Source organism: Pelecanus crispus, chromosome 12, assembly GCF_030463565.1.
Source record: "Pelecanus crispus isolate bPelCri1 chromosome 12, bPelCri1.pri, whole genome shotgun sequence".
Taxonomy (NCBI): Eukaryota; Metazoa; Chordata; class Aves; order Pelecaniformes; family Pelecanidae; genus Pelecanus; species Pelecanus crispus.
The window spans coordinates 26,477,001-26,499,290 of record NC_134654.1 but is presented as its reverse complement, the minus strand read 5'-3'; the positions used below and the strand labels follow the sequence as shown (position 1 = coordinate 26,499,290).

The window sequence follows — 22,290 nt, the reverse complement described above, 5'->3', positions numbered from 1 at the left end:
GGGAGCCCTTCCCATCCCGCAGACCCTAACCCAGCGCCTCTGAGCAGAGCCCCTGCCCACCCAGTGCCCCCCCAAGCCTTTCCAATACAGGCAGGACCCTGAAATTTTCCCTCCTGATACCTCATGTCTGGTTTAGAGCATAAAGGACTCCGAGTGCAATCATTATACCAATTCCATCCCCAAAGGGCGCAGAAGTGTGGGCACGGCCAGTGTCCCCGAGCAGAAGCCGAGCAGTGTGGGGTGCACAGCATTTGCTCCCACCAGTCCTCGCCGGCCGGTAGAAGCACCAGCTCCCATTTGTGCTTACGATTTTTCTGACACACTGTGGAAAATACTTAAAACTTGGTAGTATAGGAAAAAAAGCTTAGAGCGAGCCCCCCAAACCCGAAACCCAAACTCTTCAAATATCAAAAGACGGAGCAATTTTGAAATTGCATTTCTAAATGAGACCATGAACTGGCCCCTGTCTTCCAAAGATCAAGAGACCGAGGGGACAGATGTGCTCCAGGTCCCTCCAGCCACAACCCCGGCCAGCCCAGGGGACCATCCCCTTGCTCCTTCTCGGGAAAAGGAGCATCCCAGGCTCCGGGACAGATGCTCAGCCAACAGCTCCACTGATGCCTGCTCGCACAGCCCCGAACCCCCGACCCCAGCACACTTCCCAGAGCCTCCCTTCGCAGTGCCGCACGCAAAACTGAACTCCGCTCCAGCCAGCTGAAGACATAATTGACTTTTCCCTCTTTCTGCAGTTTATTTTTTGTTCTCCCTTCAGGAGAATGCCGGAGCCAGGCTAGTCTAGTCACGCTCCCGTTGTTTACGGCCAGTTTCTCCTCCATTTCCCTCCCTTGGCCTGGTGCTCCTCAACCTGTTCCTTGCTGGGCTCCCCGCGCCGCTCGCAGCGGAGCTCTCCTTCCCCCCGTGATGAGCTCGATGGGTCCCAGCCCCAAGTGCATCCCCGCTGCCGAACCTCCCCGAGCAAACAGGGAGGCGTTTCCCCCGCTATTTATTTTTTTTTTTTTTTTAAGTCATCAAGAAAAGCAAAGCAGGGTCTGGACCGTGTGCCGAAAAGCACCTTAGAAGGGTTGCAAGCCCAGCGCCTGCAGACACCCAAGGGTGTTTGGGCCCCTCATCCCCGCACCCCCGGCTCCACCACCGCCCCGAGTCACCTGCGGCAGCGACGCTCGGCGCCTTCCAGCTCCTGCCAAAGCTTTTGGCCGGCTGGGTTGCTCACTTTTGGGAGAGGAGGCGAGGGCGGGCGGGGGCAGCGGGCCCGGGGCGAGGCGGGGGGAAGCCGGGCGGCTCCGAACGGAGCCGCCCGGCTTCCCCCCGCCTCGCCCCGGGTGCTCCGGCTGCCGAGGGGCGGGCGGCAGAGCCGGAGGCCTCCGGAGCAGCCTCCACCGCTCCCTTCACCCCATCCCCTACCCCCCGGGGCCCTGCCCGCTCCCCGCCCCGAGGTGCCCGCACCCCCCGCCCCCCGGCTCCGCCGCTCGAGCTCCCCCGTGCGCCCTGCCCCGGCAGCCCGGCGGCTGCTCCCGGCAGCCGGAGCTGTCCCTTCGGCTCTCGGCTCCCTGTTCCCCCGCCCCGGCCATGCCGGGACCACGGCGGGACCGCCCGGCCGTCTTGTTGCTGCTGGGAGCCTTGCTGGCCGCCGATCTTTACTTCCATCTCTGGCCGCGGGCGCGGCGGGAGCTGGCGGCGGGCGCCCCGGCTTGTCCCTGCCGCCGCCCCGCTCCCGCCGCCCCGCTCCCGCCGCCCCGCTCCCCCCGCGCCGCCTCCGCGCTGCGGCGTCTCTTCGCCCACCCGCTCTACCGCGCCGCCGGCCCCCGGGGCCCCGCCGAGCCGCTGCTGGCCGCCCGCGAAGCCCTGCGCTACTACCGGCGGAAGGCGGCCCGCTGGAACAGGTGCGTCCCGACGCCGCGGCACCCGCACCGGGCACCCCCCCGCCCTGCGCCGGGACCCCTCCACGGGCACCCTCCGGGCGCCGGGACCGCTCCCCGGGCACCCTCTGGACGAGCATCCCAAGCGCAGGTACCCCCCCGGCACCCGCTCCACGGGCGCCCCGCGGGCGCCCCCAACCCCCGGCACCCCTTGCATGGGGACCCCCGGGCACCCCCTCCCCCGGCACCCCTTGCATAGGCATCTTCTGGGCACCCCTTGCATGGGTATCTCCTGGGCACCCCCCCTCCCTGGGCACCCCATCCCTGGGCACCCCCTCCCCCGGCACCCCTTGCATAGGCATCTCCTGGGCACCCCTTGCATGGGTATCTCCTGGGCACCCCCCCTCCCTGGGCACCCCATCCCTGGGTGCCCCCTCCCCAGGCACCCCTTGCATAGGCATCTCCTGGGCACCCCCTCCCCGGGCACCCCCCGGGTGCCCCTTCCCCGGGTACCCCTTGCATGGAGACCCCCGGGCACCCCCTCCCCCAGCACCCCTTGCATGAGCATCTCCTGGGCACCCCCTCCCCAGGTACCCCCTGGGCGCCACCTCCATGGGCATTCCTGGCATTGGGACCCCCTGGGCACCCCTTGCATGGGCACCCTCCAAGCACCCCCTCCACGGGCACCCCTTGCATGGGCACTGCTTGCATAGGAACCCCCCAGCCACCCCTTGCATGGGCATCTCCTGGGCACCCCCTCCCTGGGCACCACTTGCATAGGAACCCCCCAGGCACCCCTTGCATAGGCATCACCTGGGCACCCCCTCCCCGGGCACCCCTTGCATAGGCACCTCCCAGGCACCCCTTGCATGGGCACCACTTGCATAGGAACCCCCCAGTCACCCCTTGCATGGGCATCTCCTGGGCACCCCCTCCCCGGGTACCCCTTGAATAGGGACCCCCCAGGCACCCCTTGCATGGGCATCTCCTGGGCACCCCGTCACCGGGCACCCCCTCCCCGGGCACCCCCCAGGCGCCCCTTCCCCGGGCACCCCCTGCATGGGCATCTCCTGGGCACCCCCTCCCTGGGCACCGCTTGCATAGGAACCCCCCAGGCACCCCTTGCATGGGCATCTCCTGGACACCACCTCCCCGGGTACCCCCTGGGCGCGACCTCCATGGGCATTCCTTGCATGGGGACCCCCTGGGCACCCCTTGCATGAGCACCCTCCAAGCACCCCCTCCACGGGCACCCCTTGCATGGGCACCCCCTGCACAAGCATCCCAAGCACAGGTACCCCCCGGGCACCCCCTCCACGGGCACCCCTTGCATGGTCACCCTCTGAGCACCCCCTCCACGGGCACCCCTTGCATGGGCACCCCCTGCACAAGCATCCCAAGCACAGGTACCCCCCAGGCGCCTCCTCCCCAGGCACCCCTTGCATGGGCATCTCCTGGGCACCCCCTCCCCGGCCACCCCCTGCACGAGCATCCTAAGCTTAGGTACCCCCCAGGCACCCCCTCCCCAGGCACCCCCTGCACTGGAATCTCCTGGGCACCCCCCTCCATGGGCATCCCTTCCATGGGGACCCCCTGGGCACCCCTTGCATGTGCACCACCTGAGCACCCGCTTCATGGGCACCCCCTGCACAGGAATCTGCTGGGCACCCCCTCCCTGGGTGCTCCCTGCACAAGCACCCTCTCTCCGGGCACCCCTCCCGGGTACCCGCTGCACAGGTACCCCACAGGTACCCCCCTTTCTGGGCAGATATCCCAGGCACCCCTGCTTAAGTACCCCCTGCCTGGGCATGCACCCCCTGGGTAGCCACCGGCATCCCCTCCCCAGCCCACCTTGTGCCCCAATTCCTGGCCCTCAGCCCCTCCCCCCTCCCCAGCACCCCATGGACAGGCAGGGCTGCACCCGGGGGTAGAGGGGGCTCTGCTGGGAGGGGGCTTCTTGGGGTGCCTCCCGCTCTGCCGTAAGATCCCCAGGGGAGGGGAAGGGTGGCTGCTGGGGCGCAGGGTGAGACCCCGTGAGCCGGGTCCTCCCAGGGGTCAGCGCCTCCTTTGCTCCGCGTTGCCTTTTCGGCTTGGGGGCAGAAGGGGAGCCAGCCCCTGCATCCACCAGCCCTCAGGGTGGGTGACAACTGGAGCCCCTGGGCTCCAGCACCCCGAATCCCCCAGGCCAGAGCGCTGCACGCCTCGGTGTCTGCCTCCAAGCAATTACATGGGTCTCCTCCGATTCACGATAGCGGTGTCGGGGTGCTGGCTCCCCAGTCAGCCCCTCTCCCGTTCCCACTGCTGACACCTCTGCAAGAAAAGGTGCAGGGGCATTTACTTTTGGAGAGAAAGCGACTCGCAGCTCAGAGCCCTCTTCTTGCTGCCTCTCCCAGCCCCAGCAATGGCTGCAGGAAAACTGCGCCGTCTCCTGCTCCTGGGGTGGGGCTGTCACTACCCCCATGGCCCTGCCTCGGCGGGGACGGTGACCCTCAGCACCAGCTCGGAGCATCGGTCGCCTGTGCCTGACCCGACTGCGGAGGCTCCATACGCCGGGGCCCCCGAGCCCCCGATCTAACCCCTCTTTCAAGAGTTTTGCGTCCAAGCTGGAAACAGCCAGCGTTCCCCGGCGTCCCCGCTCCTCCCTGTGCCCCAGCTTCTTCCCTCGCACACAAACGCGGATCCAACAGGGATGGCCGCGGTGATGCGGTGCCGGAGCCGGTCACTGCAGAGCCTCCGCACGAAGGCTCCCAGCGTGCCGAGCTCACGGCATCGCCTTGCCGACCCCTTCACAGACAGGGACGGTGCCCACCTGCAAGGGGACGGCAGCATCTCCCGGGGACCACCTCGGAGGTCCCTGTCCCAGCACTTCCCCGCTGCCCAGGTTTGGTTTCCAGCGTCAGACCCGGCCCCTGCTCCTCCCGCCACCCACGCGCTGTTTGCTGAACCGTGCGGGCAGGATTTCCAAACTCCCACTTTCTCCACTTCGATGCGTATTCCTCCTATTTCTATGGGACTCACCCAGTCCGGGTTTCAGGCGTGATTCACAGGAGGAGGTGACGGGAAGCAGTAATGGAAGGAACCAAAGAATGACCTCCATGGCCTGAGCAGCACCCGGGGCCTGGAGCCGCCCCGTGTGCTCGGCCGGGGTCACCCCTGCGAGGGTCATCCCTTGCCCCAGTCAGCCTGGAGCAGGTCGAATCCTTCTTCACATCGCTTGGAGTCCATGGGCGGTGGGTTTGGGTATCCCTGGGGACACACGCCACGGCCAGGCTGTGCCGAAGTGCCACGGATCCCCCTCGGGTGCATCTTCTCAGAGCTGGGCAATGCCTCCTGAGGACATCAGGATTTGGGCAGCAAGATGGATGTTTCCCAAACGAAAGCCCGGTGGGGATGGGGGATTTGAACGGAAGCAGCTCACAGCGCGTACTTGACGGCTTCTTGAGCATCACCAGAAGCGCTGAGCACCCAGTGCCGAGCGCTTGCAGCAGCGCTGGCATTACGTCCGCACCAGCCTCGCCTGCGGGACGGTAAGAAGTCTGCGTTCCCCAACTTTATTTACTGCTTTGTTTAAACATGCTATTTGCAACAAAGCCGTGGCTGCACGTTGCCTTTTGTTCCGAGGTTTGGTTATGATGTGGCCGGGAGGAAAACTCTGATGCCATTTGCCCTTGATTGACTTCGCTTTGCACCTCCGGGAAGGAGAAGGGAGGCAGAGTATTGATTATTCCTCAGTCACTTTGAAATAAAATATATGATGCTCGTAAGCGGGTAAAGCCTTCAGAGAACATGCACAGGCCGAGGTGACACACAACCTCTCCTGCCGTTGGCGCTGCAAATGGAATATATAATAAGACGGCACTTGCCAGGGTTGATGTGGTTCATAAGAACTTTAATTTGCTGTGGGCATGGAGGAATTTCTGCCTCACCAGAAGCATTGCAGAGCCCGTGTCCTCTCCAAGGTGCTCAGTGAAAGAGGCGTCCTTAGGTTTGCCGAGAGCGAAGGGCGGTGTCCTCCATGGGATGTAGGAACCCATGGCTTTCTCTCCCAATCCGTAGGTTTAGCGAAGCCGCTGCTGCTGTTGAGGACTGAACAAGGTCCACACCAGCTCTCGCCAAGGTGTGACCACGTCCACTACCGGGCAGAAGAGGGGCAGAGCCGAGTGTCCACGGGCCATGCCCTCCTCGGCTTGACTGGGCGACAGGGCACATTTCTGCATCACGCGTGGGTCTGGCCGTCGACAAAGCAGCTTTCGGAGCGGCAGGATGCTCCTCTTGAGCGGAACGAGCCATCGCTTCACCCTGTACCTCCAGCACAGCATGGCTGCCTTCATTTCTGCAGCCAGCTGGATGTCAGCTGGACTGGGAGTCTCTGCCAGCTCACGGAGTGGCCCCGGGATACAGCCCATTTCGGATACCCACGGCCAGGGGAGCGCAGCAGCGCGTGTCCTACTTCCACGGTGCTCGCTGCGTGCTGGCTGCTGCCCACCGCCGTGATGTTCCCCGGCACTTCAGTTAGGATGGGGAGTTTGATTGCAGGATGCAGAACCAGCTGGAGAGACTGATGGGGATGCAGGAAGGAAACAGCAAAAAAAGCCTCCACACCTCTTCAAAACCAAAAAAAAAAAACCCTTAAAAACTCCGGAGTTTATTTTTATCCTTGAAGGAGCAGCTTCAAAACCCCAAGCTCTGTAACCAGCTCGGTTCCAGGGGAGGCACGGGGCGAGCGGACACCGGTGGCCCGTGCCCAGCGTCACCCCACGCCGTGCCCCTCGCAGCCCAGCAGCGAGCTGGCTGAGCAGAGAGCAAGGGCAACCCCGGGGCTATTTATAGCAGGTTAAAAAGGAACCCGGTTTTTATATCATTATGTCTTTTGCAGAGCTCTGTTCTTACAGGGAAATATTTCAGGAATCCTGAAGGAAACGGGGAAGCAGAGGGAGCTGTGTTTTGGGTTTAAAGGCTGGAAAGGGGCTCGCTGGCCCTGCAGCAGCTCACCCGGGGCAGCGACCGTGCAGGCGCCGGGCTGGGAAGCAGCCGCCGGCTGGGAACTGCTTCCCCTTGCATAACCGCTGCATTTTTTTCTCCATCAGTAATCTATTGCTCACTGCCACCCCGGGGAGGAACGGCCTGTGTGTATGGGAGGCAGGAGAGCAAATATTGTAAAATATTTGGGCAGCTTCCCTAGGGAAAAAATCCTGAGTCATTCTTCTAAATTACACCGGGGTCTTTATTGTCCCTGGCTGTGGTGGGGCGTTAAGGTTATGCCTTAGAGACTTGCCCATGCAAGACCTGGGGCACGGCAGCGCGGTGGAAGGTCGAGGCACGTCCGCCGGAGCTGAGAGCATCCCGGGGCCGCATCCTTGTGTGCAGCCTGCCAGCCAAACCTGCCGATGAGTCTTAGGACGCTCCCGTGTCCGCCTCGCCTCCTCCCGGTTCGGGGGGAGCTTCTGCCTCTTTTGCAGATGGCCCGAGCAAAGAGACGTCCCCAAAAAACCCTGTCCCGGCAGAGCGGCCGGCGTGGGGTCAGGCGAGACCCTGCCAGCAGCACACCCTCCTGCCCTCAGGTGCTGGGCTGCAAATCACTTGAGCCTCCTCCTAAACCGGATCAACGGAGAAACGCTCCGACACCCTTATTCCTGACCATGTGCACGTGGACTTCGCGCTGTAGCTGACCTGATCCACCTGAAAGGCAAACAAACCGGGAGAGGGAACGGGTTGCTCTGACTTGCAGATGTATGCCCTGTCTCCCCCTATGCTAGATTTCTCCCAGGACATTACTGAAACGTGTCCCTCACCCTCAGGAGGGTTCATCCCTTGCTCGTGGTCAGACTGGAATAACCACACCGCTTAGCTTGCTTGGATGGAGAAGGATGATGGAAAAAAAAAAAAAAACCAACCGAAACCCAATGCTTTCCTGCTGGTTTGAAGCAAAAAAACCAGCAACAGCCATGAGGAAGAACCCTTTGCAGCTGCCAGTGCCAGCTCCTTGGCTGATAAGTGCCTCGGTGCGCGGTCAGCACCCGCTCGTCGCAGCCATCGCCGCGACCCGCGCAGCACGGCAAACCCCGGCGGAGCCCACGGCACGCTCTCCCCTCCCACTGAGCTTGAAAAGCGTGGGCATCCAGCCTCCCTCTCCTTGCCGCTTTTAGTTTTGTTTGCATTGGGCAAAACCGAGAAAATGAGGAAAAATTAGGAAAAACTAAAGGTGGGCAGGGAAAAGTCGCTTTTCGTCTTTTGTGTTTCCCAGAGCGTGTTTCGCTAAGGGTCTGGCCTGGGTCTAGCGAGGCGCGTGGCACCTCCCTCTCTCCAGCCGCTCCATCCCAGCCTTGGTTAATGCCCCACTCATTATCAGCCCCCAGCTCCTGTTTTCTTTCATGGATGTATCTTGGCACTTTCAGTGCAAACTGAACTTCGTTTTCCCTTTATCAGGACCGGCTGCTCCGTACACTGCTCGGCTGGTGTTAATGAGAAACTAGCGCTCTGCCCTCGGCCGGGTGGAATAAGTGACCTTTCGATTGCAGTTTAGCAAAGTGTGGGTCCCAGCCGTGGAGGTCTCAAGGTTGAGGAAAATACTGATTGAGCGAGGAGATGTCTTTGGGTTATTATTGGACGTGGGAAGCCTGCTTGGCTCCACATCGGCCGAGAAAGGGCTGGGTGCAACTTTGCTTTTAAGAGGAGACGGGCAGGACGCTGCCAGTCAGCCTCGCCGCATCCCTGCTCGCCGGACCAAGGGCTGTGAATCCGGTCACAGAGGGAATTTGTGGCTCTAACTTGGTGAATGTTTTTTTGCCCTGCCTGGGACCTCTGGCTTCAGGAAAAAAACTCTGTCAGAGGTGTAATGACCGTAAAAAGAGTCCTCTGCAGAGGCTCACTCAGACAAAACCCTGTTGTTCTCCCGGGCTCTCCGGACACCTCACTGAGCAGTCAAGACCCAAGTTACCTGCTGTCACATCACGTCCCCTCCCCAGGTCTGGCCTGGAGCCTGCAGTCCCTCCAGGAAGCACTTCATCCATCGCACAGGCCAGCTCTTGTGTTGCTGGAGATGCGGTTTAGCTCCAGCCATGCCCTGACACCCCTCCTGGTCCTGATGGGCTGAGGAGGAGACAACAGAGTCCCTTGTGTTCCTGCTTGGGGCTGCTTTCCCGGGGCTTTGCAGAGGGAAGAAGGTGGCACAATTTGTGAGGCCTTTGACCATCTCAGTCATTGCTCCCTGCCTCAGTTTCCCCTCGGGTAGCACCCACAGTCCTTATCCACCCCATGCTCCCCCCTGGCTTTGCTCCCCAGCACCCTCCCTGCTCCCCAACAGCCTCTGGGCTCGGAGTGGTAAGGGTTTCCATCCCAGGGCTCATCCTCATCACCCCATATCCGCTCTCTTCCAGGAGACACAAGCTTTACAGGGAGGAGCTGAACCTAACCTCCCCAGCGGCACCGCTGCCGCTCCGGCCGGAGGCCAGCTGGCTCCAGTTCCACCTGGGCATCAGCCGGGATGGGCTCTACCCACGCTCCAGCCCCACCGTCAACAGGCTTCTCCGGGACATGCAAGACTTCACCACTATCAGTGCCGGTAAGCACCCTCCTGCTGCTGGGACGGGGATGGGGCTGTTGGGAGCTGCACGGGGCTGTTGGGAGCTGCATGGGGCTGTTGGGAGCTGCATGGGGCTGTTGGGAGCTACACGGGGCTGTTGGGAGCTACACGGGGCTGTTGGGAGCTGCATGGGGTTGTTGGGAGCTGCATGGGGCTGTTGGGAGCTACACAGGGCTGTTGGGAGCTGCATGGGGCTGTTGGGAGCTGCACGGGGCTGTTGGGAGCTGCATGGGGCTGTTGGGAGCTACACGGGGCTGTTGGGAGCTACACGGGGCTGTTGGGAGCTGCATGGGGCTGTTGGGAGCTGCATGGGGCTGTTGGGAGCTACACGGGGCTGTCACTTGCCGGAGGAAGCCCCGAGCCCTGTGCTGGCTTCCTGGCACATTTTATGCTGGACAGTTGTCGTGCCCTTACCTTGAGGCGGGAGGAAGGACTCGGCTGTAGCCCTTGATGCAGCATTTTTTGGTGCCAACCACGCTGAGGACCCGTTGCACGGCAATTTAATCCCGACAGGCTGCCTCAGCTGTCCCCGAGGGGACTGCACCCCTCGCTGTGCACCGATGGTACCGGGGCTGCCAGGCTGCGGCAGCGTGGGCAGGCAGGGACGGTGCCCACCTGCCACCCCGTGCTGGGTGGGGGGTCAGTAGCAAGAGACGGAGCCCAGGGGGGTCTCACCACCTCTCCTGCCCTTGCAGACTACAGCCAGGACGAGAAAGCGCTGCTGGGGGCTTGCGACTGCAGCCAGAGTGAGTGCGACGCTTCGGGTCCCTGCATTCCCCCCGCACACCATTGCTTCAGCTGACCCCGATCCCCAACTCCTCCATCCTAACCTCAGCAAGGGAAATGGAAACCCAGGCAGAGCCAGGCCTTTCTCCCCGCAATTAAACCCCACCGCCCCAGCAGAGGCTGGGATGTGATTCTATGATTCTATGTGGGTGCCGGGACACCAGTACGCCACTGGTTTCTACTGGGGGGAGGAAAAAGTCCCCAAGAGGACGTAACGAATGGGTGTTGGGAGAAGTGCTGGAGAGAAATCTCCTCTATAGAATCATAGAATCGTTTGGGTTGGAAAAGCCCTTTAAGATCATCCAGTCCAACCATCAACCCAACACCACCAAGTCCACCACCAAACCAACTAAGGGTAGAGTAGCAATTTCATGTTTCCTGGCTCGGTGGCTGGATTATTTATAATGAAGGTAAAAACTAGGAATCGTTAAGGTTGGAAAGGACCTCTAAGATCATGGCACAGGGGAGAGGGTTAGAGAGGAAAAATAACTGCAGAAGCAGAGGGGAGCAGCTGGAAGGATGCACTCATGGGGGTGGAAAGCCGAATCGCGCCGGAGCGTGTAACCGGTGCTTCACCGCACACCGGGGAGGTTTTCCAGGCAGCTAACGTCCCGTTTCCTCCCCAAGTTGTGAAGCCCAGCGGTGTGCACCTGAAGCTGGTCCTCAGGTTCCAGGATTTTGGGAAAGCCATGTTCAAGCCCATGAGGTAAGGCACGCCGGCAGAGCCCCCAGCGAGCCCCCCACCGCGTAGCCATGAACCCAGGAGCCCCGCAGCGAGGGGCGCGAGCATCCTTGGCAAGGACGGGCCCACCACGGCCACGTCTTTCCTCTCCTGTGCTCCGCTATCTTGACAGCTGAAAAGGTTTCATTATTATTGGCTGCTTGCACCATCCCAGAGGTGCACGCGAATAAACACCGGCGTTCCCACGCTGCTTATTGACGCTGGAAATTCCTCGGTTCGTAGATGCCTGGCGGCGAAGGACCTTGGGACATTTGTTCTCCCAAGAGGTTTGCCGTTCGGGACTGCCCATTCCTTCCTCTTCCCCAACTGACTTTGTGTTTTACCTTGTTTCTCCTTGGATTCCCTGGAGTATTTCCAAGAAAGAGCTATCAGTCCCGGTCACCTCAAACAGGAGTTTTAAATTGCTTCTGCACTTATTTCCAGCCCCTTGGGACTCCTCGCATTTATTCCCCCTCACTTTACTTTCTGTGCACAGGCAGGGCAGCTGGCAGCACACCAGCTGTGATGGTTTGCTCATCCAGCAAGCAGCCAGCTCCTCTCCCGTTGGTTTCCATCCACCTCTGCCCAGTGTCCGGCAGGTTTGGGAAGGGAAGGAAAGCGTCCGTGCGCTCAGCTGAGCCAGGAGGGCTCAGCAATGCCTGTGGGCTTTCCTGCCATACGTGAGTGCTTGGGAGGCTGAGCGTGCAAATTCACATGCTGCATGTATTGGGGCACCGTGTGACAGCCAGAAAATGGAATTAAATAAGCTGGTGTTCCCATCTCAGGGATATGAGAGCATCAAATCTGAGCTCTCCTCTGCCTCCCAAGGGGACATGAGAAGTCCAGCATGGCCTCTAGCATCCCCCCTCAAAACGCTGTCCTAAGTAAATGGGTCTAAACTCTGGCACAAAAGGTTTTAAAGCCCAGGGTCAGCCCTTCTGCCTCCCTCGCCCACCCGGTGCCGAGGCAGGGTGCGAGTGCTGCTCCCTGGCACGGCGGGCTGGTCCCAGCTCAGCACCGGGCGCTCTGGGTCCTGGCCTGACACCAGCGTGTCCCCGAGCACTCCGGCTGTCCCTGGGTGCCCCGTCCTTGTGCCACCCCGTCCTTGTGCCACCCCGCCGTGCCCAGGCTGCCTGCAGCTGCCCGCCCGCCCTGCCATGCCCGCTTAGATTAACCCCCTTGATCTCTCCCAGGCAGAAACGCGAGGAAGAGACTCCCGAGGACTTTTTCTACTTCGTTGACTTCCAGCGGCACAACGCAGAGATCGCCGCCTTCCACCTGGACAGGTAGGGGCCTGCCGTGATGCCTGCCTCCTCCAGCTGCCAGCGTCCGGTCCCTCTGCCCACGGAGAGCCTGGACACGAGAAAAGCCCTGCTGAGTCCTGCAGAGCTGCTTGGCCTTAGATAAGCGATTGCTTTCCAGCACCCTTTTGGGAGCTGCTGCATTACCTGGGGACAGGGCGGCTCTGGCTCTCATCTGAAGCCCAGGAGTCAGCTTTGCCTCGGTCGCTGCACAAGAACAGGCTGGCAGGTGAGGTCCAGGTCGCAAACGGGTCAGGTGTTTGTCACACAGCCACACGCACGTGGTCCCTCCCATGCATTGGAGCGCAAAGGTGAGCTCTGGGCGCAGCCTGGATCCCCTCCCGGTGCGGACGTCACATGCTCAATCAGCAATCAAGGCGTGTTTGGGATTGAGATAAACGGCAACGATGCAGTTTCAAGCCCTCAGCTGATGAGCAATTAACCTGGCACCCCTTCCCAGCAGGCTTTGTATTTAATAAAATCAAAAATACCCTTATTAGAAGAGGAGGGCAGCAGCCTTCTTCCCCTCAATGGGCTGAGTATTGAACATCAAGGGGAAGTGATCCCTCATGATGGTCATGGATGGGGGTCTCCAGTTCCCAACCCCAACTTGTACGGTAAGCAGGACTGGACTGAAATCCTGTAGCTCAAACTCTGCACGAGGGAATGAAAAGAGCTGAATTCTCTTTCCAGCTCTGCCCTTACATCACTGCAGTGACTCTGCTTGACTCAGCTACCATCAGCTTGCCTCCCTGCATCCCAGCTCCACCACCAGAAAAACAAGGCTAGACTGCTTTTCTGAAGTGCTTTGTGATTTTTAGAGCTGAAAGATGCTAGATGAAAGCAAGTGATGTTTTTTTCTTTAAACATTGCTCAATAAGTAACAGGCTAAATCCTGTTTTGTGCCCGATTCTCAGAAGTAGAGCGTATTACCCAACAGCAAAGCACAGCATTAGCTGGTTCACCCCATGTTACTGACTCAGCAATCAACAGCGGCTTTCCATGAATGCCTGCCTGCCTATTTAAAAAAAAAAAAAAAAAATAGTTTTTAAGAATATTTGAGATGAATCAGCTGGGCATGAGTGCCTCCGAGTGGGGTGATCCCTCCTCGCCTCCCGCTGTCTCAGCCACGTTGTACCAGGTTCAATGCATCTTTTCTCTGTGTCAAACCCAACATTGTAGAAGGGTCTGAAGGGCTGTTCTGCCTCCCAAAGGACCCAGCTTGCATGCAAGGGGATGGGAGAAACCAGTTAGGGAAGAAGACATGAATCCTGGAGAACACCCAGATTGTTCCAGGTAGCAGCTATTAAAATACCAAAATCTGAACTGGGACACATTTTGGTCCAGAGGGTAAAGTGATCCTGGGTATTTGCTAGAAAGAAGCTGGAAGAAAAAAAATCCATGCGGGTGCAGTCATCAAAAGGCCCCTGGTTTAGCAACGGAAGGGACGAGGGCAGCATCTGCCATCCCACGTTGCCGTTCTGTGTGGTAACATCTCTTTGCACCGCAGGCTCTGAGCCGCTGTCCCTTTTGTGCAGGATCCTGGATTTCCGGAGGGTGCCGCCCACAGTCGGGAGGTTGATCAACGTCACCAAAGAGATCCTGGAGGTCACCAAGAACGAGATTCTGCAGAGTGTCTTTTTTGTCTCACCAGGTAGGCAAGCGCTTGGCTGCTGCGAGCTGGGGTTGGACGTGTTGGTCCACGGTGGGTGGAAGGGCAAGGTCTGCATGCAAAAGGGGCCTTGTGCTGTTGAGCAGAAATTAAATTCTTGGGTGAAACAGATGCACAAGGACATGGTTACAGCAAAGGTGTCCCTCAGCCTCCAGCTGGAATCATCTGCCAGATCTACTCACCTGCCCAATTTTCCCCAACTTTTCCCCTAGCATGGGACCAGGGCTGTCCATCAACCAAAATCCAGGTATCCTCCATCAATCATGGCAGTTTCACATCCATGATGTGGTTACCAATGCCACAGTATACACAGTCACTGTCACGCGATGGGGAAGAGGCCAGTCCAGGCTACCTTGCAGCCTCCTGCAGATCGTAGCTCCTTTCCCCAGTTCCCCTCTCTCTTCTCCCAGCCAGGAACGTGTGCTTCTTTGCCAAGTGCCCATACATGTGCAAGACCGAGTACGCCGTGTGTGGGAACCCTCACCTCCTGGAAGGGTCCCTCTCTGCCTTCCTGCCGTCCCTCAACCTGGCGCCACGACTCTCCATCCCAAACCCGTGGATCCGGTCCTACTCGTTTGATGGAAAAGAGGAGTAAGTGGGTAAATGATGCTGCTTCCCATATCTGCATTGCAGGGAGCGTGTGGGAAGGAGAATGAGCACGGTACAGACACACGGACATACGTACAGAAATTGTACATCCAGGCTGGGGAAGGCCAAGGTTCAGAGATTGCCTGTAATTAGTCTAATAACTCGTAATGCCTGGGCATTAGCTGTGTTTGACTTCCAGTCTCCTGCATGCACAAGGAGGGAGATTTAAGTCCTCCTCCTCTCCATCTCCACATGGGAGACTGGCTTTGGGGTGCTGTTGGGACACAGCAACAGCAACCACTGAGCACAGCTCCCCCTTCTCCTCCATTTGCAGGTGGGAAGTGAATCCGCTCTACTGCAACACAGTGAGGGAGATCTACCCCTACAGCAATGGCAACCGGCTGCTTAACATCGTTGACATGGCCATATTTGACTTCCTAATAGGTATGATGAAGGGGGAATCATAGAATCATTTAGGTTGGAAAAGACCTTTAAGATCATCTAGTCCAACCATTAGCCTAACACTACCAAGTCCACCGCTAAACCAATTAAGGGCAGAGTAATAATTAATTTCATGTTTCCTGGCTTGGTGGCTGGATTATTTTTTAATGAAAGTAAAACTAGGAATCACTAAGGTTGGAAAGGACCTCTAAGATCATCAGTCCAACCATCAACCCAACACCACCATGCCCACTAAACCATGTCCCAGAGTGCGACGTCTACACGTTTTTTCAACGCCTCCAGGGATGGTGATTCCACCACTTCCCTGGGCAGCCTGTTCCAATGCTTGACCACTCTTTCAGTAAAGAAATTTCTCCTAATATCCAATCTAAACCTCCCCTGACACAGCTTGAGGCCATTTCCTCTTGTCCTATCGCTAGTTACTTGGGAGAAGAAGAAGTAGTAACGTTCCCTCCTTCTGTGTGGGCCTTCAGTGTCAGTCTGTCTGCCCTCCCGTGCCGCGGTATTTCTCAAGGCATCCCTTCTGCTCTAGAGACAGTTTTGGGAGACTGCTGTCTCCCCACAGCCAGCTAGCACAACCCCTCCTGATGTGCAGGCGAGGGGGAGCCCCCAGGCCCACCCCAGCCCACTCCCCGGGGGGTCCAGCAAGATGAAAGCAGCAGCTCTGAGCATCTTAGACACTTGAGCAAGGCAACACGTTCTTCATGCAGATCTGAAAAAAAACTTAGGATAGTTGAGAAAATTACTTGGTCACGTGCAAGGGAAACTCTGTTCCTCTGTCTGCCCTTTACCAGGGAACATGGACCGTCACCACTACGAAATGTTCACCAAGTTTGGGGACGACGGCTTCCTCTTACATCTGGACAACGCCAGAGGGTGAGGCTGTGGGAGGACGTCGGGGAGGTGGGGAAGGGGGTGGGCAGGCACTAAAGCTCTGCACCCTCTGCTTACCCCCCAGGTTCGGGCGGCATTCCCATGATGAAACCTCCATCCTGGCCCCGCTCTCCCAGTGTTGCATGTAAGTGCCAGCTTCATCTTCCTTCCCAGACACGTTGGTGTTCCTGCCGTAACGGGCTGGCAGCGCTTGCTGCTGGAAGTCACCCAGGCCTGGCTGCATCCAGCAGCGCAGGGAAGACCCCCACTAATCCCGGCCAAGGGGCAGGCCAGACACCGGAGCATGGGAATCCCGAGTTGTGCCTGAAACAGGGATTAAGCTTTTGTATCAGAGTATTAAGCTCTGTTGTGCTGCAGCCTGCTACAGTGTCGTACAACTATCATAGAATCATAGAATGCTTTGGGTTGGAAGGGACCTTTAGAGATCGTTATCCTTCCTCAATACTTTCCCATTGAAGCTAAAATGCCTTGCAAGTGTAAAAGCTTTCACCCGTAGACCAGGAGACACTGTCCATTGGATCAAACCCCTCCAGAAGCATCTCCTAGCATTTCCCCGCCCGTCGACATGAGGTGCTATCAGCCCCATTTGTCTGACATGAAGATCAGAAATCTCCATCCAAAAGCCTGGTAGAACTTTAATACAGCTAATCAGGTTTCTTCTTCCTGTGGCATTAAGCAGAAGCTCATAAATTTTACTATTTGAATCCTATCTTCTCCTTTTATTAATTCACATAAATCATCAGCTGAAAGTTAAATTTAAGAGACAGAAAAAGCTGCTCTTCCCTGTGGTTTCTCTTTAGGAGATGCCGAATCTATTTCCTCGCTGTACCTGCTCCATCTCAGCCTCACGGTGTTAACTGCACTCTCTCCCCATTCACTTGGACTAGGATCTAATTTTAAGAACTGTTATTTGCACCCAGTGAGTCTTTTCATTTATAATTGCAGGCTCGCAGCGAGTCCTTCTCACGAACTCCTATTTCGTGCGGTTTAAATTAACGCAGCCTCTTAATTTGACCTCTATACAGTGAGATCCACGGGTCGGATCCTTCCTATTCTTCCAGATCCACCTCCTAGGAGCTCTTCTTAATTTAGTTCTCCTTGTAAAAGACAGTGGTAAGATGACCTGCAAGTTGCACCTTGTAATAAGCCAACTAGGGCCAAGAACAGTGTAAAAGCAACTCATGCTGCCCGAGGGAGACACACAGAACTTCCATTTCCCACAACAGCCAATCCATTCGGAGTGGAGGAGCATCCAAAAACACTTGGAAAGGAAATAAAAAGGTTTCTTCAAGTACAGAGGCCACGGATTTCAGCCTGCCCTGACCAACTAGCTGGACTCAGCCCCCCGAGTCACCTCCGTGTTCCTAGGTGAAGTCAAGCCGTGTACACCCGAGCAGGAACAAAGTCCTCCAGCCCCTCCGGACGAGAGGGACCACGCAAACCACAGCGATGCTGAACAACAGGCTGCTCGCTTCCCTGTTAAACACGTTCGTCTCATTCCCAGCTGAGTTCTTCTCCAAGTTTGGCTTCCAGCAGATTTAAGTCTTCTGGTATTTTTAGCTACCTTTCGCAGCTCCCACACCAGTCCTGGTCCCACAAGGCTGCTGCTCCTCTCCGAGCGTTGCTCCCAGTGCAGTAAATGGCACAAAACCAACCGTGCAGCGAGAGATGGTCCTTTTCCTGAAGGGGTAGAACTCTCAGCGAGGCACAAATAGGCCTGAAAACAGCCCCCGGTTAGCCTGGCTCACATCTCCTCTTGGCTGATGAAGCCTCTAGAAGGCTGCGGGTCAAATCTTCAAGAATTCAGTACGACAGCGGGGCTACAGCTGCCCTGTGGGAGAGGAGCAGGGCCGGCGGCAGGGTGTCCATCTCACGCTCCTTTCTGTATTCTGCCTGCTGCTTCTGTAACCGTTACAGCGTTAACTACGCCATTCCCCGCGGGGTCAGGCTATCCCGTTCTCCACCGCCAAGCCCCGTCGCTGGTCGGACCAGAGCAAACACAGCTGGTGTTTACCCGCAGCAGCTCCTCGGAGCCACCCCTTGCCTAGAAGGAGCGCGCACGCACGCTCGTTTGCTGCAGTTCGCGTCTGCTCTCTATAAGGCTTTCTCTGGCAGCAGCAGCAGAACCTCACAGCCATGCTCCGGCAGCGATTTAAAGCCTCCTTGCCAGACTTAGCACTTGATCAATTGATTTTTTTTTTAATTTTTTTTTTTTTTTTTTTTTTTTTTTTTAGGAATATTAATGCAAGCCTGGCAGCAGGCAGCCAGGACGACAGTCGCAGTTTAAGTCACCTGCCCCCGTGCCAGCCCTGTGCAGGAGGCAGCCGGTCGCAGCACCTTTCTCCCTCCCTTACGCAACGCAACAGGCGTCACTGACCAAAGACGCACAACCTCGCTCGGCTGCTCCAGAGCGCTACGAGCACCTGGTGCAACGCAGCCGCTGCTCGGCCAGGCACGGCAGCAGCGACGAGCCTTTCCCTGGCATCGGAACAGAAATGGCTCCTATTAGAGGTGCAGAGAGCCAGATCTCCGTTCCTGATCGATGCCCTGGGTAAATAACAGGCATACAAAGGCAAATTCTGGAGCGGTTAAAATGTTTCTGACTACACCTTTTTTCCGTCTGAAAATTCTGGCTCAGCTAAATAGGAATGGCTCCACGAACACGCATTACTTTGTTTCCAAAATTTAAAGGGCAATAATTAAAACCACCGATTAATTTCAGTGTTACAGATGCTGAAGTCAAAACATTTTTGCTGAGGATTAAACAAATGATTTCAGAATACTTACTTTCATCCCCAGAAGTGTACCAAGATTATAGCTTTTCATCCCACTTTTTGTCAAAGGGAAAGAGTATTTTAAATCTCGGCATCTCTTAAGGTGAAAAGTCACAGTTAAATCAATTCCGGGAAATATTCCCTCTTTTTGCTCAGAGTTTGGACAGAAGATTTTTTTCCTCATTCATACCGCTTCATTTTACGCCCCCCCTCTGCCCCCACCCCATAAATGTCATCCTTGGGAACACGGCACCACCCTGCAGGAATGTAGGGAACCGGGTCATCTCTGACTCAGAGGAAAAACACTCATTACTGAGAACTTCTATCGTGCTTTTCTCTCTGCTGACAGAAATCTGCAGTACAAACACTCTGCAGTCTGGAAAAACAAAGGAAGCAGCAGAAGTTTCTGCAAAAAAAATTTCATTTCCTTCAGAAAAGGAAAGCTTTTGTTCCAAAGTTCTTTGTCAAGTATCTTCACCCATCTCTGCCCTCCCTCCTTCCCTTGCTACCAAGGGGCTCAGACAGCTGGTTCTTGCTAGGATGCTGCAAGAAATCTGCATTACGATGTCTGATTTCTTTTTTTTTTTTTTTTCCCCCCCAGAATAAAGAAGACAACGTTATTACGACTCCAGCTCTTGGCTGAGCCCGAGTATCGGCTCAGCGACGTGATGAGGGAATCCCTCCTGCAGGACCGCCTGGCACCTGTCCTCACCGAACCCCATCTCTTGGCTTTAGACAGACGGTTACAGCTTATCCTGAAAGCTGTGAGGAAATGCATAGACACATACGGAGAAGCCAAAGTGGTGGCCAACGACACCGCGCAGCCCGAGGCTCCTGCGTCTGACAGAGTGAAGCTGACCACTTAAGCAGTCCTTAACTCGTGGCTCGGAGGTGGGGAAAACCCCTGCAAGGCAAGCGTTTTAATAGCTGGTAATTTCCATCTACAAACGCTTGCAGAGACCGAGAGGGGAAACTCTTCAGAAGATCTTCAAGAATCACACTGGGCTTCTATGCTGGGTACTGAAGCAAAGGCTCCATGCTTGGCCAGCGTGTTGGTAAGTTGTGGTGTGACTGCAGCAGACCCTGGCACCCTGAACACCAGCTCTCTGGGGGAAAAGCGGCGATCTCCTGTTCTGTAGCTGGTCGTGCCCTTGGGAGGGCAGGGGAACACCTGGCCATTGGTTTGCTCAACCTGCACGGGATCTCGGTCTTGCTAGTGAAGGACACAAACTAGATCCAAGGATGAGGCTTGAATAAAGAGATACCAAGAGCATTTTCCTCTTATTAAGTCTCTGTTCTGTAATCAAGACTGGGTATTTGAGGAAAAAAAAGCAATCTTACTTCACAAGGGCAGTACCTGCCACTGAGACAAGATGGCACGTTGGTTCAGCATGGTCAGACTGAAGAGCATCTGCACAGTATTCACCATCAAGCCTGTCCGTGGCCTCTCAGTCTCTTCAACAGTGGTCAACCCACTCTGATCTGTGCACATTGCTCAAAAGCCCACTGCCTCACAGGGCAGTAGAGCCACTTCTAGTTTTACCTGCCTCGTGGGTGGAAGAGCCAGTCTGGGTTATAAGAGAAAGGCAGGTATGTGTTGCCTTGACCCCAAGGGAAAAAAAAAAAAAAAGCCAAACCGAACTGCTCAGAGGCATAGGACTATATTTACAATTCAAGAAGCCACCCACTTCTGGTGAAAACATTTTGCCAAAGTGGGAGGATCTCAGGTCATCTGCTCACTTCTCGTAGCTTTAAAATCACTTAAGTTGTCAGCAGTCCCTGGAAAACAGAAATGGTACACGTACACACACCCCCCTCCACCCCCCTGTGCGTTTGAGGAGACACAATAGGAACTGGAGACAAAAAAGAAAACCCACAACAACAAAAAAAATCCCCCAGGACACAAGAGTGGGGAGGGAGTTTCTGGAGATCTTTGAATTTGTAGTTTTCCCCTTGCCTCTCAAGGACAAGGCTTACGAATAGTTTGATTACTGAAGCTCTCAGCTTTTTCCTTTAACTGTTCAAGAATGATTGCGCTGAGCTTTTTTGGCAGCCTAGGGAAAGTAGTTGAGAACATTGTTGATAATTTATCATCCTTAAGGAAAAAAAAAAAAAAACCAACCCACCACAACCAATCTACTAGAAGCTCATTCTAAACTAACCAGTAAGTTAAACAAAATTCCATCTGCAGCACTGCAGACCTTTCCGAGGAGAATCCTAAAACCGTAGCACAAACGTCAGGCAGCAGTTGTTAACAGGTTCTCGGCAAGCTGCTGCACCTACCGCTGGCACATCCTCTCATGGGCTGGAATTTTGCCCAACCTAAAAGGGAACTCAGTTGACGCTGGCAGGAAGTGCCTGGATCATGCAAGGAAGGAACAAAGCTTGTTTGGCCACAGCTATTGTTTTTCACAGGGGACGGTGCTGACATTTAATTCAACTCCACAATAATTCTACAACACACCTGTCTCCGCACTGTGAAACTACAGAAGAGACTCTGGTCGTAATTTGAGTGTGTCCCTGCAGGTGCCCGTTCTATTTATTTGTACGAGGAAGTTTGGAGTGTTCCTACTTAGCAGGGATTCCCTTCAACATTCTGAAGCCACAAAGGTTAGCAAAAAAAACCCCCCACAACATCCCCCCCCCCCAAAAAAAAAACCAAACCACCCAACCCACCCCATGCCCCTTTAGTCTCTCCTGACTTGTGATTCAGCCACATCCTTCCATTTCCAGCTTTCACAAAAGCAAGGCTTTAGACAGTCTCAATTAAACAAACAGAATTCTCTACGTCAGTGGGCTTACAGACCTTTTTACTCTTGTGATAGATGACAATAAAAGGATTGAACTCACTCTCGGCATGCACAGCGCAGCAGTTATTTCAGTACAGGACGCTGGATTCCCAAAGTTGCATCTCCCTCTACCGGTGACTTTTTGTGCGCTTATCACACGTGACAAGCTCCAAATTAATTTGGTCGGTGTCATGGAATGGTTACTGTTGGCTGCTTGAACAGGAAGAACATGGCAACAGAAGATAAGTTTAAAAGTAAATTTATAACGTTGGAAGTAAGTGGAAATTTTAAAGTTTCAGTTTAGGCAATAAAAAAGTTTTCAGCCTTTTTTTTTTGGTCAAGGGGATGGGGGAAAGGGAGGGCAGGATGAAGGAAATAAATGCACGGATATTTAAATAGCTGGTACGCTAACAGGGATTGCAAGGTTGCTTTCTTCTTACTTTTATTCTCCTTTACCTGGTAGCTTTTTAAGGTATCTTTAACATTGGGTGATAGCTTTCTCAGAGCTGGCTGCAAAACATGTCCAGTCTGAGCTGCTTCAGGTCATCAGTCTTCAGATTTTTTTCCTACTTCATCATAGCATGAAAATCCCCCTCTTCTCTTTCATGCTGTCTGTCCACCAGAAGTCATTCACGATTAACCATCCTGTGTTCAAAACTTGCATTAAGGGTGCGCGCAGATAGGAGCAGACAACCTACAGAAGCTTACGAGCTCCAGTAATAGCGGCTGGGCATTAACAACCTTACAAGACCAAAGCAGCACAAGTTGCTCAGAGACACTCAAGCAAGACACAGGTACCTTCCCACTTCGAAAGCAGTCACGGGCACCCAATGCCACAACTCCA

At 56.0% G+C, this 22,290-nt stretch overlaps 1 protein-coding gene across 1 annotated transcript; it reads left to right on the top strand.

Moving 5' to 3' along the window:
- The first annotated feature begins 1,587 nt into the window (after nucleotides 1-1,587).
- On the top strand, nucleotides 1,588-19,840 carry FAM20A (FAM20A golgi associated secretory pathway pseudokinase). The gene is made up of 11 exons (XM_075719786.1): nucleotides 1,588-1,901; nucleotides 9,254-9,438; nucleotides 10,155-10,205; nucleotides 10,873-10,951; nucleotides 12,160-12,252; nucleotides 13,806-13,921; nucleotides 14,350-14,530; nucleotides 14,862-14,971; nucleotides 15,784-15,865; nucleotides 15,948-16,007; nucleotides 19,259-19,840. The coding sequence occupies exons 1-11, from the start codon at nucleotides 1,588-1,590 to the stop codon at nucleotides 19,521-19,523; spliced, it is 1,536 nt and encodes a 511-aa protein (XP_075575901.1). The 3' UTR covers nucleotides 19,524-19,840.
- Nucleotides 19,841-22,290: the final 2,450 nt, after the last annotated feature.